The sequence below is a fragment of the Sciurus vulgaris genome (genome assembly GCF_902686455.1).
Source record: "Sciurus vulgaris genome assembly, chromosome: 14".
In the NCBI taxonomy this organism is placed as follows: Eukaryota; Metazoa; Chordata; class Mammalia; order Rodentia; family Sciuridae; genus Sciurus; species Sciurus vulgaris.
This window is the reverse complement of record NC_136475.1, coordinates 36099966-36117184: the sequence shown is the minus strand read 5'-3', so window position 1 is coordinate 36117184 and position 17219 is coordinate 36099966. Positions and strand designations below refer to the sequence as shown.

The 17219-nt window shown below is 36.3% G+C and overlaps 1 protein-coding gene across 4 annotated transcripts in view; it reads right to left on the bottom strand.

Annotated features, from left to right (window-relative positions):
• Nucleotides 1–17219, bottom strand: part of CTNNA2 (catenin alpha 2) — a 1097968-nt gene that overhangs the window by 771096 nt on the left and 309653 nt on the right. For all 4 annotated transcript variants that reach the window (XM_079111126.1, XM_079111127.1, XM_079111124.1 and 1 more), the window contains exon 4: nucleotides 2721–2887. In XM_079111126.1, coding sequence (XP_078967252.1) covers nucleotides 2721–2887 — 167 coding nt within the window. The remainder of the gene's footprint in view (nucleotides 1–2720; nucleotides 2888–17219) is intronic.

The window sequence follows — 17219 nt, the reverse complement described above, 5'->3', positions numbered from 1 at the left end:
TCTACGTTTTAGCATCCATATGGTAAAGGAAATCAATGTTTACTGGAATAAAACTTTAAGAAAGGTTCATATGACAGTTTCTAACTTGCTTCATCACAACATGTAAAGATACATGACACGTCCTTCATCCTAAGTCAGAAAACCAAAATAGATGCTTACAACACTTTATGAGAGGTTGTGCTTCTACAGAAAAGAAATAATACGATACTAAGCAGAACTGTGCCCTATGTTCATTTATAATGATTTTGTTGACACAATGTCTTTAGGGGGTGGGTTGATACTCCATGAGAGGAAACCTAGGCTAATCTGAACTCAAAGCGTGACAGAGGCCACAACCTCCACAATGCAGTGATGGCTACAGAAACTGTAGTTCCTCACTTGCTCCACAAGATAGCAATATTCCACCACTGCTGTTTGCTACAGAGGCTGCAGTCTAAGTAGAACAAATGAATTATTTAGTCTACAATCATTTTTAATTTTACTACTGACAGTCTGACAGGACTACTTAATAATATTGCTAGGTTGACCTTTGCATGAGTTTGTGCTAAATCCTTTTACTTTTTCTTATTTTAAGCTTCCCTTAATCTGCTGCGTGAAGAAAAGAATGCAATTGACTCTACATTACAAGCTGCAGTGATATTATCAGCAGTCGGCACCGTCAAACAGGTGGGTAGAACAGGACTACAGGCAGCCACTGATGCACACAGGGTATCACAGGTTCAGATTTAAGGAGCACTTTCCTTGTGGGGACAGATCAGGGAGAATATTTAGCCCTTTATCACCCCCAAAGATTGTTGAAAATGACCTTCCACAACATGACCAACAATGACACATGGGACACAATATTAATTTCCTTTGGGTTTAATCCTACTCTCCCCCTAGGATAATGGAAGTCTATCTTTCTGGGAAAATGACTTTGAAGACTGAATAGGCTGTAAGGTAAAAACAAAACCTTTTCTCCCATACATTGAAAATAAAATTATTTGTAGCACAACAGATGCATGTATCAGTAGGGGGGGTTGGAAGAATGACAGCCAGCACTATAAGTGGCTCCAGTGGTATTATAAGCCATATGTAGCCACCAATTCCCAAATACTTATTTTGTGCCAGACTCTGTGATTAAGTGCTTCCTAGGAATCTCCCCCATTTGAATCTCTTCATGACCTGAAGCCTGCACTACCATTATACAGATGAGATATCTGAGATGTAAGAAGGATATGTGGTCAGCTGGTAAGTGGACCCAAAACAAAGCCCAGTTAGTCTGACTCCACATGGCTAATCATAATGCCCTACTGCCCCTCAGTATCTTCTGAAGTAGGTTAAGTGTCTCCTCAAATCCTTCACCTCATCCAGTTGACAGGAGTCATCTGTGGCTTTTGATGTTCTATTCTCTGAAAAGAATCTAGGAAAGGGAACCCAGAACAGGTTCTGCTTTGTTCCTCAGGAATCTGCATGAAAACCACCAACACTATAGTTCACTTTATGGTTTATGATAATGGAGGTTGGGCTGTAGATCTTGGATTTAAGATTTTTCAAAATACTTAGGAGTTTATGCATAACTTTGAAATCTTGACCTTTTCACTAGTGCTAATTCCAGTAAAGTAACTGCCCAAGATTTTTTGACAGACAACACTTATGATTTAAGATATTTCTTAGTCCCTTCTACTGAATGAATTTGAGAAAGGTGAGGGGAAAAGAGGCCTCATTATTCTCTTCCTAGCTCACCCATTTCCTCTTCATAACCTGCTTCAATTCAACAAAGACAGTAAAACTTAGATGTGCTGAAAGGCAACATGAAAAGTTTATAATCCCAGGGCTGGAGGCCTAAACCAGCAAATGATCAGTTCCCCCCAAAAAAGAAATTCTGCATTTCCCATCCCATCATTTAAAGACCTGAAGATAAATCCAAGGTAGGTGCCAACTTTCCAGGAACTAAATCCACTGAGGACATGGAAAAGGGCATCATCTCTTGGCAGAGCAACTGTGCTTCAGTATGTTTATTCAAAGGGTTAAATCCTTGTGATTGCAATTAAATTGTTTTCAGTAACCAGGAGAACAGAAAGGCCCAGCTGTCAATGTCTGGGGAGATTGCTTTAGTCTGTGTTCCAGTAAAGCCTGTGACCAGGGCAGGGTTCCATTTCCATTAGCAAATTAAAAGAATTAAAAGGAACCATGACAAGCAAAGTACATGTGAATGGGGCGCACATATTACCACATATTACCACTTTATAAAGATCTCAAAATCCATATATATTCAGGACAGATTTGGGGCAGATACAATATATTCAACACATGGCCTTTCTAAGGTGGCATAAGGGGCACAGAAGAGCTGGCCAGAGCCTCATTACCACATGGACCAACACAGCTCTGACTCCTGAGATAGAGTAAGGACAGGGGCACTGAGTCCAAGCTCTATGACCTAAAAGTACACACTTGCATACTCCAAGAAGTAAGTGGAAATTTAAACTTTTTGTGGTTTTTTTTTTTTTTTTTTTTTTTTTTTTTTTTTGTTGTTGTTGCTGTTGTTTTCTTAGAGAAGGAAAGCAATCCAAATACTTCTAGGATATATTACTAAGTTTAATTCTATCGTTAGAAAAATTTGGTGGTACACCATGTGGGTGAGTAACCGAGGGAGCTGTGTCCAACACAATTCGATGCTATAACATACATGGTCAAGAGTACACCCATGTAAAGGAAGTTGGTAAGTTCTATATACGTACAATTTTCAGATGAGATAAAAGTCTCATGACATCCGCCATGTCTGCAAGGATGAGCAAGCGTGTTACAGCCGATAGCAAAGCCCTTGCTGCCCTCACCATGGTGCCACGCTTCACCGATGAACATGGGTCATCAGCAAACTCAGAGGAGGCGATCCGCATCGTCTCACCTGGAAGACAAACATGGACGGCAGAGTGGGTATATTGGAGGGCTTAAGGCTGGCAATCCTAAGAGGTTGTGGGCACACTCTTATTGTTCTTATTACAAAACTCTTATGACCAGGTGGTCATAAGAGACCCTTTCATTACAAGCCCATCAGTGCACAATGGATAGGTACTATCACACAAAAAAGTATATATTTCATACTGAAATGTTAAACCATGCTTTCAGCATCAGATATTTAATTTGATATCTCTAATAGGAGAGATGAATTTGCCCTGAGCTTAACCATCCTCTCTCTCAATTTCCCTTGGAACCAATGGCAATTATTAGGCAACTAGTTGAGGTTACCAACATCTGAGGGACAAAGCCAACTGCTCCATAGAGGACTTAAACTTAAGACACTGGTCTCCTTAAGACTGTAGTCTTAGTTGAGGTAATAAGACAAAAACAGTACATAGAAACCCAAGATCCAGACTTCTAATCATCTTCTGGCAACTTATTCTTTAACATATAGAACATTTAGAGAGAACTGAACCAACTCAACAAGTGTCATATTTTGTATTCTGCTCTGGAATTAAAAGGATGGCTGGGAGAATTCGTCTCCAAGAATTCACAGTTTCATGAGAAAACAGGTTTGCAAACACATAATCGAATACCATGATTGTGTGTCATAGCAGACATAATTCAGAATGCAGGCAATGGGGAGGAATGAGTGATTGATTTATTCAGTATGAGACTAGTAGGGGAAAGCTGTTGGATTTCATAATCTACAAAAAACAAAGAGGTGCTCACCAGGAACACACAGGTGAGAAGGGCATCCTAGACAGATGAATACTACACAAGGCTCTGAAAGCTGGGGCCCCAGACTGAGTAGGGAAAGGCATCTCTGTGGAAACGAGTACGAGGAAGGCAGTTGGGGAGAGGTGGCAGAGCCTGAACTGTCATGTAAAAGACATGTCTTGACATGTAAAAGAAGTGTCTTCTGCCAAGAGGGGAGTGACATTAACAGATATTCATTTTTGGAAGATTATTTTAGTCACATAAAATAGACCGGATAGAACATAACTAGCACAGAGAAATCAGTTAACAGGGCAAATGCAGCTATAGTATCAGACAGCAGAGATGATGGTCTGGAACAGAAAATAGACACATGACACACAGGATAAGAAGGAAGTGTTAATGAGATCTCTGTGACATAAACAGTGAATCTGGGGACCAATTAGATGTGGATACAAAAGACAAGGTGGAGTTAATGAGGAATAATGACAATATAGGAGTCAAGTAAATATTGATACAAACAGACCCTAGAAATGGAAAAGAAAAATGATAATGATTAACTAGGAATGAGACTGATTCTATATCAGTGAGTAAATATCTACCTGGGGAAGGAGGACTAGAAGAAAACATAAATGAAGCTTCATATAGAAAAATATACAGAGATATGAAAGTATCAATAAACTTCAAGAATAGAGTTATTCTATTAAATATGACACTATTTAATTTAGGGTAAAACAATATATTCAATATTTTAATTGAAATGTTATACCTCACCTATTAATCGGCTAATGATAGCATTGAGAATCTGTGCATCCCACAATGTATCCACAGACACAAGGGAAAATAAAAAAAAAAAAAATGCATCATTTTACAGTCACATTAGAACATAATACAATTCTCTCAGTTGGTGTCATAATTTTTTAACCCTTACAGTGATTATTTTTATACTTGAGGAATGTGGCCATATAGGAAAATATATTGTACTTTAGGATTTTTCCAGTAGGCTATCATCTGTAATAAGCACATTATCTTGCTAACCAGCTTAGTCTTTATGCATAGGCAGAAATAAACAGCTTGATATACAACAGTGGTTTCAGAGAAACTTAAAAATTAATTCTTACACTGGCCCAATGCTGAATTTTCAAGATGCATGGCCCTAGTGGTCTACACAAAGTCTGTGGTAGAGACTGCAGTTAAGGAGATATATATTCAATCCAAGTGCCCCACCCTTCCCATGGGTTTACATAAAGCTCTTCCATGTAGCTTGAAAGAACATTACACGTCAAGGCAAATCCAATGAGATACGGAGAGGATGACCACAGGTTAAACCAGACCGACACATGGAAAGTATTAATGGGTAAGTCAGCTGCTTTTGGAATAGAATAGATCCACTTATTCAAGACAAGGGGAGATGAACTGTGCACGGAACCTAGGGAGCTACGTGGTTGTCTGTAGTAGACCACTCAGGCAGGACTAGCTACTCTTAGGATGGAGTACCCCAATGGGAGAGACCAGCCCCATCTCCACCCAGCATGTGAAGACACTAGCATTACTTGAGGAACCATGCCCAATCAAATGGATTTTCTAGTTCAGATTTTCCTACAGTGGGTCACTATAATGGCACTTCATCTAGATGCTGACCATTCGGTTAGCAATACTGTGTCAAAGTGAGTAGGTCAGTACAGAGCTCTTAGGCAAAACTAGTCAAGCTGGCAAATACCCCTGTAAGTAGTCCAGTACAAGTCCATAAGAAAGAGAGAGAGGGGTGAGGGGTGACAGCAAGAGAGAGTCATATTATAAAACGGAGTCTGCCATTGGAAAACAAGGTTAACCTCTCAGATTATTCTAAGATAAACAGAAGGTAATTAATTTCAGCTTATAATAAAGCTAAAAGCTCATTTAAAGCAGATATGAATGATTTCATATCCTTAAAGATTCCAAAAGAAAGGCAATCTGAAACCAGCAATAACTTTAATGTATCTTTTACCCCTATAGTTATAGGATTACTGAATTAAAACAGAAATCTACATTGCCAAATGATAAGCAAATTTATCAGGGTGAAATAAACTATTTTCCCAGAAAACTCCTTTTTCTATAATACTGAAATATTCAACTAAGAACTAGCATAACCTTGTAAGGAGTGGGAATGGAGCAGTAAAGAAAGGGTAACACAGATCTGCCTGCATGTGTGTTCTAATATCAGTCTCATGGACTTGATTATAGACTGGAATCATCCAGAGAATCATCTGGATGGAAAACCTGTGCTCTTTTCAAGCCACCAATACCTGCTGGAAAGAAAAAACTAACACAACCAAATGAGAGACCAAGGGGAAAAACCATAGTCAATATGTGTGTGTGTGTGTGTGTGTGTGTGTATGCAGTGCTGGGGATCGAACCCAGGGCCTTGTGCGTGCGAGGCAAGCACTCTACTGACTGAGCTATCTCCCCAGTCCGCTAATATGTATATATTTATTACAGGCTTAATATATATGTATCGCTCTAAACACTTGACATATTTAACTCATGAATTAAAAAGAAATAAACACTTTAAAGTGACAAAGACCTGTATTCAGACCCTCACTCCATTCCAACTATTTGAAATAAGTGAGCTCGGTGCCCTTCAAACTTTGTGTTTCAGCCCCTCAACTTTAAAATGGGGGTCAAAATAATGGTCTCACAGCCTGCATTCAAGTGGAAATTACAGGTGGTGCATTCAAAGCACTTGGACTAAGGTCTTCCTCATAATGGAGGCTTATGTGTTATTATCATTAATACCACTACCACACTATCATCTTGATCTTCCCCAACACAGTAAGAATAGTTGGCAAACTGGCAAACTGCTGGTTACAGATTTAGAAGTATATTTTTTGTATGATTCTGCTCTTGTGTTTCTTGCTTAAGGGCAAGAATATATCTTAAAAAAAAACCTTTTTGTTTAAAGTCTGAATATATTTTTTTAAATGATGCTTGACTTCTAAATCAATTCTTGATCCAGTTTCTAGGATACTCTGGAGACACTGCACAATCATGCAGAAGTCTGAAGTAGTACCAACTGTGCAATGATTCAGGCTGTGGATAATACAGGGAAGAATGGGTAGTGAGCAGAGAACAGTCCAAGGTAGGCTAATCATGTAGAAAGAAAACCAGGAATCAAAATGGTATAGGCACCACATGGTTCACCCTTTAAAGAATTAGCCTGCAGAAGAGGTAAGTACTCTTTAAATGCTTGATCACTGAACTACTAGAAACTATGAGAAGGAAGGAAGAAGGGATGGTGAATGTCTGTGTTCCTCTAAGGTAAAGAAACTGTAAACCCAGAGTTGATGGTAGTCCCAGACGCAGAGCAGGGTTTAACTTTCCTTTGTACTCTTTCAGCAATGACAGGCAGAGGGCTTGTCCTCTGGAATCAGATGATCAAATGAAAAAGAAGGAAAATGAAAGTCACAGAAAAAATGCTGTGAAAGAATAAGAGCAGATTACAACACACAAAGCCAAGGAAAGGGAGAAATTTCAATGTACATCTCACACCTTCTGTGGTGAGACACATTGTCAGGATTATCATTATAAAATAAACATGTGTTCCTTATGAGGATTAAAAAACACAGACAATTAAAGAAACCAAAATAGCACCCACAGTTCTTATAAGCAAGGACAGACAGCACCAAGGCATATCTGATGAGTTGTCTTCAGGAAAGTTCTCTGGGCCTATATTTTTAAGTAGCATTTTTGTTTTTTACCTACAACATCTATAATTGCATATCTTCCTTTGTCTAATTATATAAAGTCTCATATGTCTAATGACATTTATTCTTTGTTTAATTACATTAATTATCCAGCACATACTGACAGCTTATGTACTTGATGTTTCTTTCCCTATTACAAGATTCTTAGAGAAGATGAAAGGGCCAAAATTCCCACCCTCTTAGTTATGTTTCTGCCCTTTTCGTGATAACCTTTGTCTGCCTCGCAACTTTTTCCACATATATTTTTCTTGAGCTACAAATCTTAAAAGATTCTGAAAAATGGAATCTTTATAGCAATGCAGAAACTACAAAGTGTTTTTGAAGAAGAAAGCAAAATTAGTGAGTTATAATACCTGAGCATAAATTTTTTTTGAAACAATCAAAAATCTAGGCGTATGTATGAATTTCACCCCAGGGTGGCTATGACTCAAATCCATGATTGGGGAAAAGGTCAACAATCCACAATCATAATTTTTGAGTCTCAAGAATAATAAAACCCTGCATTTTCTCCAACAAAATTCACATTAAAATAAGCAGTTTCCTCTGGATACTTCAAGCCCTGAACATCTATAGTACTGCCAGGCACAGTTTAGATCTTGTCAACAAAGAGGAAGACAATATTTGGCCTAACTGTGCAGCATTCAGAAGAAAGACTTCTCTACTTAGATTTTTTTTTTTTAAACTATCAGACAAACTACATGAAAACCATGCAAATACTGTAAAATTAGAAAGCTGTCTCTTCTGTTGTCATTCAAGCAAGGGTAGGAGGCTCTGCTGTCCTCTCTTTCTCATTTTCCTTTTTTCAAGAAACACTTTGAGGTGCAGATTCTCAGAAGCCTGTTGGGACCACTGTCTCAGGAATGACTGTGAGAGTGGAGAATTTCAGATCCCGATGGGACCTACTCAGTCTCACATTAACTATAAAGACAGAGAAGTTCTAGTGGAAAGCAACGTACAGGAGTTAGGTGGCCTATGGGGACCAGCATTCCAGACTCTTGACATCCCAATCAGGGACTCTGACCACAATCTAGAAGTGGATGTGAGACCAACAAAGCACAATGTGACACTAATCAAAACTGCTTCACCTAACAAAATCCCAGTATAGCCACGTGGCCTTGTTATAGCCCTGTTTCAGGGACTTGAGCAGTTCTGAAGATAAATGTGTGTTCTCATTTGGTCAGACCCAGTGTTCTTTACCAAGGATTGATAATTGAATCTGTCCAATGCAATTTTCCCCCCTATTGAGATATGTTCAGTATGCAAAAGTACAACAAATGTCAGTAACTGATGATTAAATGTATTGAATGTTATGAGCTATTAAACATCATTAGAGACAGTAATGTGCCACCTTGCAGAAGGCACAGATCATTAAGCGTATGGATTTTAATTATTTCAGCTGTAGCCTTTTTCTGAGTTGGGAGGAGAGGGTGCATTGCTGTAGCCAGAAAAAAAAAAAAATCAAGCAGCAATATGGCACACTTCACACATGAGACCTTTACAAGGACCTGTTAAATGTAGCCATAGCCACATACCATAAAAAATTGATTATTGTCTTGGGCTCAAATGCAATAGAAGACCATAAACTTGGAAACATTTTTTAGTGATGTTCTAAGTATTAAAAGAAAGAGGGAGTATAGATGACCAATTGTGAACAAAATTACACTTAACATTATTGTTAAATAAAGAGAAAAAAAGGCAATGGGCATGTACATTTCATTATATAATAAATGTATTTCTGTACAATGCACTATGCCAAATATATTTTATAAGCCTACTGTAAATTAGTTGGTAAAGCAAATAAATATCCAGTAACCTTTCATATTGATCCAAAGTTTCAATAATCCCATTTACGCAAGGCAAGACTCTCTATAAAAAGCAAGCACTTATTTATGTTCTTAAGTCAATAAATGTTTCTATTGATCAGTATCTCTATTCTACAACCATGACACAAAAAAATCAAAACTTACTGAGATGTCAGTAGCCTGATATAGTATTTGGTAGTTGAAGTGTGAATTCAAAAACCTTTTAATGTGATACGGAAAACAAAATACAATGCTACAACTTGCATCGACATGAAAGAAGCAAATATATAATATAACCATCAAAAATGCTGCTTCTAATTCTGAATGACAGAGGCAGGCAGCATCCTGGATCAACTATTTCAACATAGGAATATAGAGGATACCTTGATCTCCTCATGTTAATTAAGATACTATGCAAAGAAATGCAGTGAAAGGGGTGAATTTAATGTCCACATTCCAGAATTTAAGAATAAAATAGAGGATATGATGCAGTCAAAACTCTAGCAAATTGCAATATCCAGTCATGACCTTTAAAAAAGGAAAACCCTCTGTCTTCCCAGTAAACCCTTCTAATTTGAGATAGTTTAAAATGTTAATTTTTTTTCTTCTTCTATTTGGTCTTTCACATGCTCTTCTGAACCACATAGGAAAAAAAAAAAAGGTAATCTTCTTTTCAATAGAGTAGATGTCGAGAGAATTTTTTAAATGTCCTTTAGTGAGAAGGGAAAGGTCAAAATGAACATTCATCAGGTATTTCCTGGGAACAAATGCTGCTTTTGTATTATGAAAGGGACAATGACAGAGACATGAACAAACAACTCCCCCGAGGTTTCCAGATGCTACACACCTACCAACTCATCTTTTCAATCAGTGTGATCAGTTTGCTTTTGTTCTATATTTGAAGCAAAACTAATAGTGTAAGTATAAAAGCTCTGCATCTGTTTTAGAGGGGATAGACTGGTTTCAAACACATCTGAAAACAAGACAATAACAAGTCACTCCTACAGTTCAGTCCCTCCTCTGAGCTTTGTATTTGTTATAGTTAACTACGCTTTGGGGGAAACATTCTGTATTTTTATGTAGTTCCACAAATCCACAACTGTTGCCAACTTGCTCCTTATAATTGAAGATTTTTTATATCAGTTTGGATGTCTTGGTATTATGCTTATGTGGATGCATTTGTAAGTTACTATGGAAGCTCAAAGTCATCATTAGTAAACCTAAGTAGTCCTTGCATCACTGATTTCATCTCAACTAAAATATAAAGACAAAGAAAATGGAGAGGACCAAAAAAGTACCTCATACAATTTGCATCTTACAAACTTCAGCTAAATACACTAGGCTTGAAATCACTACACAGTGAAATAGCAAGGCAACCTAACTTTTCCTAAAGTAGACCTTGGCTAAACAGAACATAGGAAAAATTCCTATAATGAGAAAAGTTGATTAAAGATAGAAAATTCTATCACACATTTCAAAATAAGAAACAAAAAAAGTTTCAAGTAATTGGTATAATGAATATAGTCAACAGTGCTGTAAAATTACAGCTCAATTAAGCTGTATTTTAAAATGCAACATGGAGAACACTGATTTTCTTCACTGGTTTGTAGATGAAAAAACAAGAATTACCAGATTCTAAGATTGAAATAGCATGATCTTCGCTTTAATTTCTGACCTGCCACTAATTTTCCATTCATCCGTGAAATATCAATTTTTTTATATGGGATTATAACCACACCTCCTCTTAACTAAATAGATGAGATAACCATGTCACTACCATTCTTGGTTTTATATAAAGAAAGTTCAAAGAAGATACAATAGCTATATTCACATTACTACATCATTTATAATACAACAGCAAAAAAAATATGAGTGCCAGACCTGGTAACACGTAATGAACAATATTGATTTAAGGTAACTCAAAACCCTAAATCCATAAAGATAAACAGTTAAAATGTGCTAATCGATGCTTTTTTCAATTCTGCAATCAGTAACTGTCACTAAGGTCATAAAAGACCTCAGAAAAGTTTCTGTCTTTCCAACTCAAAAGTACGTTTTAAAAATAAGTGGTATACAGTAAAAACAAACATCAAACTTGAAGGGTAAAATTGTCCCAACAGGATGACATGTGGCTTTAAGGGTCAGGAAAATCTATGGGATTATGGGTAAGGAATTGGTAGCCCTGTAAACATCACCTTAGTTTGCAGGGCTGATGGTGTGATCATCTCTTTGTGTGCAAAATATATAGTCATGTATCATTTCACTTATCTTGTTAATCATTCCATAAGCATTTATTAAGCATATCCTAGGTATTAGACTCTTGCTAACTCCTAGAGATTCAAGATACACTTGTAATTCTTCTCTACTTTTAACTTAATGGTTCTGAAAGACAAACAAGGATCATTTGTAGAAAATCTACAGAGAAATGTCCAGTGAGCAGATATTTGGAAATTCAAGAAAGAAGTAGGAACAACTACATTTAGGGAGTTGGGTATAGTAGTGGGGGGCATAGTCAGCTATCATCATAGGAAAGAGTGGTCAAAACGGTGTGTGTACAAGGAAATGGGAGGCAGAGGAGAGTTAAGGAGTTCAGGTTTCTCATCCATTTTCCCTCCAATGGTAACTCTTAGTCATGACTCTGACAAACAGTAGAGATCAGTCACATTCTGCCCACTTCCCACTCCCAGGGAGATGGCCAAAGGACAAAAGGTGTACATGAGAATATCCAGGGAAAATATATTCACTACTTATTAATTCTTCAGTTCCAAAGGAGCTGGTCTAAGTCAACAGTGAGAATATAAGGCCCCTCTAACTTCCAACATCAAACTTAAATAAAAGTGGGCTTGAGGGGGTCCAAGATTCCTCTCGGCTGGGCCCTATTTGTTTTTTCACTAAGATTTCCTGTTGCATGAAACTGGAAGGAAGTGTGGAGAGAACTCATGGAATGATGAAGATGATGACGATGACGATGATGGCGAGATGGTGGTGATGTGGTGATGACAGCAATCATAATAGCAAATCCTGACACAATACTTACTCTGTTCTAGAAAATGTTCTGAGAACTACATCAACTAATTTAATCTTTATAGAAACTCTAGCACGTAGTTACTATTCCTGCTTTATAGATGAGGGGACTGAGACGCTGAAAGGCTAACAAATTTGTCAAAGCCTAAAAAACTTTAGGTAAAGGGATGATGATTTTAATCTAGCAAACCTGGATACGGAATTTGTGCTTTAAACCACTTCCAAAATAACACAAATGGTTATATGTTCACTGAAATAATAAAAACCAATAACAAAAACATGGTTACAACAGCAATCAGAAATGTGCACTTTCATATTTGTTTTATGGCTATATTTTTGATAACTAACCATTTAAAATAAAATCTAGACACTAAAATGATGTTCTTATTATGCTGTGATTTTAAGGAACTGAACATTAATAAAACAAATTTGTAAGGGGTTATAAAAAGTAGGAAATAAGGAGAAAAAATATTACCACTTTACTATAAAATCAGACAAACACTTGTCCTGATTCAGACCTGTTCAACTAACAATACTGTGAATATTATATTGTGAACAATTTCAATTCCTTTGCTTTCCCATAATTAAAGAGAACTTTTAGAATGTTCCTTAGCCAGAGTCAAGAGCAAGCAAAAACATCTGACTTTGCTTTTAGCCTATAAAGGGTAATGATTTCTGTTGTGATGTCCCAGTTAACATGTCCTTATTAAGACTGAAGACATATCTAAAGGCCTGCTGATTGTATAAAGATCAAATACTATTCTTCAGAGGTAAGCATACTTTATAATAGAATGAGAAATAGATAATCATCTGTAGATATTAGTTTGCATCTATTTTGCATAGTTATGTCTACTAATTAAACCAAAAGAAGCTGCTAAAGAGAACTAATACTTTGTCACATGATAGATTTTCATGAATCATCTTAAATTCCCACTTCTATAAACATACAATTGAGTTGCATTAATAGCTCCTCTATATTAGAAATGAGGGTTACTCTCTTAGTCTTATTAATTTTTACATGTGGAAAAGAATGATAAAAGTTAAAATGCAAATATTATTTAACAATCCTCTACCAAAATATTAAGCAAACAAAAAATTATCAGTAAGACATCCTTTTAAAAGAATTGTGCTTTGCTTCTGAGAAAATATCAATGGAGAACTAGTACTCTGATTTCTTGCATTTTAAAGTCCCAGTTTTGACATTTTTTTCCCTTGTTTGACCTGGCATAAGTTATTTGACCTTTCTAAGTCTCATCAGTAAAACGAATACAATGTACATCTTGCCACAGGTTTATTTTAAAGGTTAAATGGGAGAATGTGAGAGACTGAATACCAAGAAAAATACCTGGAAACACATAAGAAGCACAGAAAACATTTTTATAAATGAAAAAGAAATCCTTAAGATGGATGGATGGATGAATAGATGGATGGAAGGAAGGAAGGCGAGAAGGAAGGAAGGAAGAGTAAGGTTAGGAGAGAGGAAGAGTGAAGGAAGAGAAATGACAAGTTTGAAATCAGAACCTAAGTAGATTCTATGATTCTGAAGCATTGGTGTTTTTGGAATTATTGGCCATCTCAGTAACTTAGCTGGAGTTTTAATGACCACAGAATAACTTCAGATAATAGGAGTATAGGACAGAAAAAATAACGTGAATATTTAAAAGCATCGTTAGAACTAGAAGGCAATTAAACAAGATGAACTATGGGTGTCATACTCTGAACAAAACAGAATTTCTTTTAAAATCATAGAAATTGAATCTCAAAGGAAGGAATAAAGAACAGATTAGACACAATGAAGAAGAAAATTAGTGAGGTAGAAGACAGCTTAATAAATTAGCCAAAAAAGAAAAAAGAAAAAAAGAGCAAAAACAGTCAAATAAATGAAAAATAAGAAAAACCATACATAGTGAATATAGAGAAGGTTTCTAGCATAAGTCTAATTGGAGTTACCAAAACAGATAAATAGAATGGGAAAGAGTTAGCATCTTTGAGATAATTGCTGTGAAATGCCCATATTTAAAATTAAATATAAATAAAATTAAATATAAATTCAGGAAGCCCAACACATAGTGACCAAGATAAATTAAAAGAAGTTCACATCTGGTGACATTATAGTAAAATTGAAGAATTCTAAGATCAAAGGATCTTAGCTTCAGTAGAAACAAAAGACAAACTATAAAAGAAAAGAAACACTGTACTGACAGCATCCTTCTCAAAGGCAAATTGAGAGCAAGAAGATTGAGATAGAATAATGGTGAGCAAAAAATAGCCAGCAAAGAATAATTTTATACCTAGCTAAAATGTAGTTTAAATGAAAGCAAAATAAAGACAGTTCTAGAAAAAGGAGACAACTTACTGCCAAACACATTTATTTAAGAAACCATTAAAATTTATATTTCATAAAGAAGGACTGGTATTCGGAATAGAAACAGTTTTAGAAATTTAATGAAATAATTTGCATAAATAAGGTAGCCCAGTCTGTGGCTAGCACACAGTAAACAGTAATCGATAATAGTATTGCATAAATATAATAGTGGTACCAACAAAGCAGAAGTAGTAGTACACTTGCAATAGTTTCTTGCTAATATATTTACTCTTTATTCTAATCTTCCACATAATATCAATCATAACCTATCCTATCAACATACACACAATCTATGTCTCACTCTGTGTTTTCATATAAATGGGATTCATGTCCCTGATCTGGACTTAAACAAAATACATAGTTCTCTCCATTCCCAGAGTCAACATCATAATCAAAACTATTAATATATCACCTAGACCTTACCTATAGGAGTGACCAGGGCATCCTTCCTTTCTTTTTTCCTTTTTTTTTTTTTAATTTTTGGTCTCATTTTCTACTTTCCATCCATCTTATGCTCAGGTTCAAAAATCATCAAGTTAGTCAAATCATGAGAATCAAGACCTATAAGGACCCATTATCATTCCTTCATCATTTACTCAAAGCCTGTTAGGTTTTAGCTTATATTGTAGCATTAATAAAACCTAGCTTTCACAGCACTCTCCCAAGCTCCTGCTCTGCTTTCTCTACCCACCATCCCTGTACAATCTTCCTTCCATGAGCACAAACTCTCCTCTGACCTAAAACGTTTCTGCATTACTCTGAGATGTGGAAAACTAGCCCACACAATTCTAGTCATTCCATATAATACACAGTCATGAAATCCCTTTGTTAAATCCTCAACTTTTCTTAAATTCTTAATAAGATATTAGACAGCTCAATGAGCATAATTTTAATATAAAGCATTTTCGTATTTTTAATCTTGATAGTCATGATTCACTTACTGATTATAGTATAACTTAAATGGAATCAATCTCTGTTTTACTTTTTTCAATGATCTAGACAGCAGAGAAAGATCAACAATATAGAGGACTTGGCCCCATATTATCAAAATAAACATTAATAATCAGCCATAAAAATAAACATCTTAGAATATCATCTTACATAGTATTATTATCTATTGCTCAACTGGACAACTTAAAAAAAATAAATCCTGTATGGGAATTACAAATGTCTGAACAATAAAAGTATATATCTTTTGGAGAGTTGCATTATTTCCCCATAGACTAAAACTATTTATAAACTATAATTCCAACCATTGATTTTTTTTAAACAACTTTCTCCTTTCTAACAGTAAATTATGAAGTGGGAGTGTGTGGCAGATACTGGGGAGTAAGAAATAATGCACAATATCAAAGAGAAGAAAGAAAGTTTTCTCTGGTAACCACCCACCCTGCCCATGTACCAACCCCCCGCCAAAAAAAAAAATCACAGAATTATTTTAAAACCAACATCCCATTGCCATCATGATCCTTTGGGAGTCCATTCACAAAAAATATTATTCAATGGGTTGAATTCAAATGAGTTGAACTGTGTCTCCCTAAAACATTTATCAATACCCGTACCCTCCAATACCTATGAGCATAATTTTACTTGAAAATGTCTTTGCATATGTAATGAAATTGAGATAAGGTCATATGCAATTAAAGTAAGCCCTGAGCCAGTATGACTGATAGCCTTACAGGGGAAGAAGAGAACAGACATAGACACACAAAGTGCATTATTTGATGACAGAGGTAGAGTGAAGTACTGAAGCAGAAAGTCCAGCAACAGTCCAGAATTGACAGCAAAACCACAGAAGCTGGGAAGATGTGATGAAGAGTTCTCTACTACAGGTTTTAGAGGGTCATAGTCCTGAGACACCCAGATTTTTTGTCTTACAGGTCCAAAACTGTGAGAGAATTAATTTTGGTGGTTTTCAGGCACCTGGTTTGTGGTACTTAGTTATATCAGTCCTAGCAAATTAACACAATGGGAGATACATGTACCCCTTTTCTAAAAAATGTTGCATTATCTTTTTATGTACTATGCATGTCCACTTCGATTATTAGATCACTGAAAAACTACTCAACTAAGATATCATATAAGAGCTTGAACAGGTACCAATAAAATGCACTCTCAGTAAAATTTTAGTGTTCCAGGGAACAGCCTTCCAGAATCTCAAGCTTCTCCAGTGACTGCTGACCTCAAGATTGTCAGGGTTAAAATGTAACCAATTTAATGAGAAAAATAAAAAGTACCTTCCCTGAGTGCCAAGGGAGAGAGACATACTGCCAAGAGGATCTGATGCTCCAAAGACTAAATCCAATGGGCCTTGAATGGTTGTCATGCTCTGATTGGCAGGAACTAGCTGAGAAAAGTCATTCTTTCCATTTAAGGCAAGGAGTGAGCCAGAAGTGGCAGGAGGCAGAAGGGACAAGAAAGAAAAGTTGCAGATCAGCAATGGCAGCAATGAGAAATGATGCTGGGCAATAAGCAGTAGACACAGGAGCGTGCCAGTCAGTAACAAGAAAAGAGAATCAAAGGTAAAGACAGGCAGGTCTGCAACACAGAAAGTATCAATGGTCCTTCAGGTCTTGTGTCTAATGTGTCACATGGAAGGGAATATCGATTATCCAATAGCTTCATGTG